Here is a 1,608-nt window from a genome sequence, read left to right on the forward strand (position 1 = left end):
TCCTGCTCCGAGAGAAGCCATCAGTGTCATTGACATCCCGGAGTCTCCGTCTCACACGGAGGCTTTATTTGACGAGGCTCAAGCCGTCAAAGAAAACCAACCGAGACATCACAGGCTGCAGACGAGGCCCTCAACCTGTTCTTCGAAAGCATGGACATCGGTGGGTTGGAGGACTACTTCGGGTTTGGTCACCTGGAGATGTCGAAAAAGGATGTGCTGCAAGAGTCAGGTGGGCCGAGCTCGAGCCCAAAGCTGGTGAAGCAGTTCCCCGCCCCGAGCGTGGATCCCGACCATAAAAGAACGGTCATATTTACGATCTCAGCAAACACCTGGGTGCTGTCCGAACCGATTGGCATTGCCAACTACCTTCGCTACCTTGTGGACGAAGAGGATCAAGCGAAGATGAACGAGGTGGATGCAACGAGCCTTTTCAACAAGGTACAACAGGCGCTAAACAGGGTATGTTTTTCTTTCTTTGTACCCCTTGAAGGGTTCGTTTAACCTTAGAATATTCTTATGATCTCATCATTTTGATTTCTCAGGCCTCGGTTCTTTATCACGAGAGCTTCCATCGGTCTCGGATGGAGGTGAGCCAGCTTGAGTTTGAGCTCAAGGAATAGGTCCGGCAGAAGGACATGTACAAAGATCTTAGCAAGCAAAGATACGAGACCCTTAAGGACCTCCCCATCCTCCAAATCGAGCTGAAAAAAGCTCAAAAGGAGGCAACGTCAGTGAAACGGGAGCATGCCGTTCTGGTCGAAAAGGTAAGGGAATTTGAGATTAATAACGAGAGGCTAAGTGCAGCTGCTAACTTCGCAACCTCGCAGGTCCAAGAGAATATAGAACTGATCGACCAGCTCCAGGCCGAGATGAACGAGGTCAAAGCCTCGACCGAGGCGTTGAGGAGCAAGATGGATCTTCTAGTCTCGGAAAAGGAGGCTACTAAAGAGGATTTGGCATCATCCAAGGACCAACTCAGGGTGATGAAGGATAAAGCCGACAAGTGGTCTCGGCTGAATGATGAGCTCCAAGCACAATTGGACTCGGCCATTTCGGAACGGGATGCCCTCGGCCAAGAGTACACCGGGTTGAAGTCCAAGTTGGTGGCAGCTTCGAACGATTCCTTCGAGGTCCAGGATATGCTGCCCCAATACAAAAATAACGTGGAGATAGTCGAGGCCCATTTAATAACAAAGGACGAGTATGTAAAGTGGCTATCCCGGAAGGAGACCCTTGAGGATATTCACGCCCGGGGGTTCGATCTATCGGCCGAGATCGAAGAGGCTCGAGGCCGAGGCCAATGAGATATACGAGCCCGAGGGTTCAGACAGTGAATCTGGCTTTGGTGAAGACTAGGCGGAAATGCCTTAGTTTATTTTTTCTTTTGTATATTTTTTTTATTTTTGGGCCGAGTGCCTCTGTAAATACTTTTGACATATATAACAAAATTTCCTTCGAATATATTGTGTCCTTTACTTTTCAGCATCCGCTTACAACTCTTTGTTTGAAATACGTCATTAATGCCTTAGCGTAGAATTAGACATAATTTAGAGTGTTCATTTCACCAAAGCCCGAATGAGGAATGGTTTAAGTAATAACTCTAAGTTG

At 47.9% G+C, this 1,608-nt stretch overlaps 1 protein-coding gene across 1 annotated transcript; it reads left to right on the top strand.

Annotated features, from left to right (window-relative positions):
• LOC109225947 lies at positions 636-1,304 on the top strand. Its single transcript, XM_019390755.1, has one exon. The coding sequence runs from the start codon at positions 636-638 to the stop codon at positions 1,302-1,304; it is 669 nt and encodes a 222-aa protein (XP_019246300.1).

The sequence above is a fragment of the Nicotiana attenuata genome, chromosome 5 (assembly GCF_001879085.1).
Source record: "Nicotiana attenuata strain UT chromosome 5, NIATTr2, whole genome shotgun sequence".
NCBI classification, from domain to species: domain Eukaryota; kingdom Viridiplantae; phylum Streptophyta; class Magnoliopsida; order Solanales; family Solanaceae; genus Nicotiana; species Nicotiana attenuata.

Bases quoted from the DNA above. Each gene is read 5' to 3' on its own strand.
- LOC109225947 (XM_019390755.1), top strand. From the start codon at position 636: ATGTACAAAGATCTTAGCAAGCAAAGATACGAGACCCTTAAGGACCTC.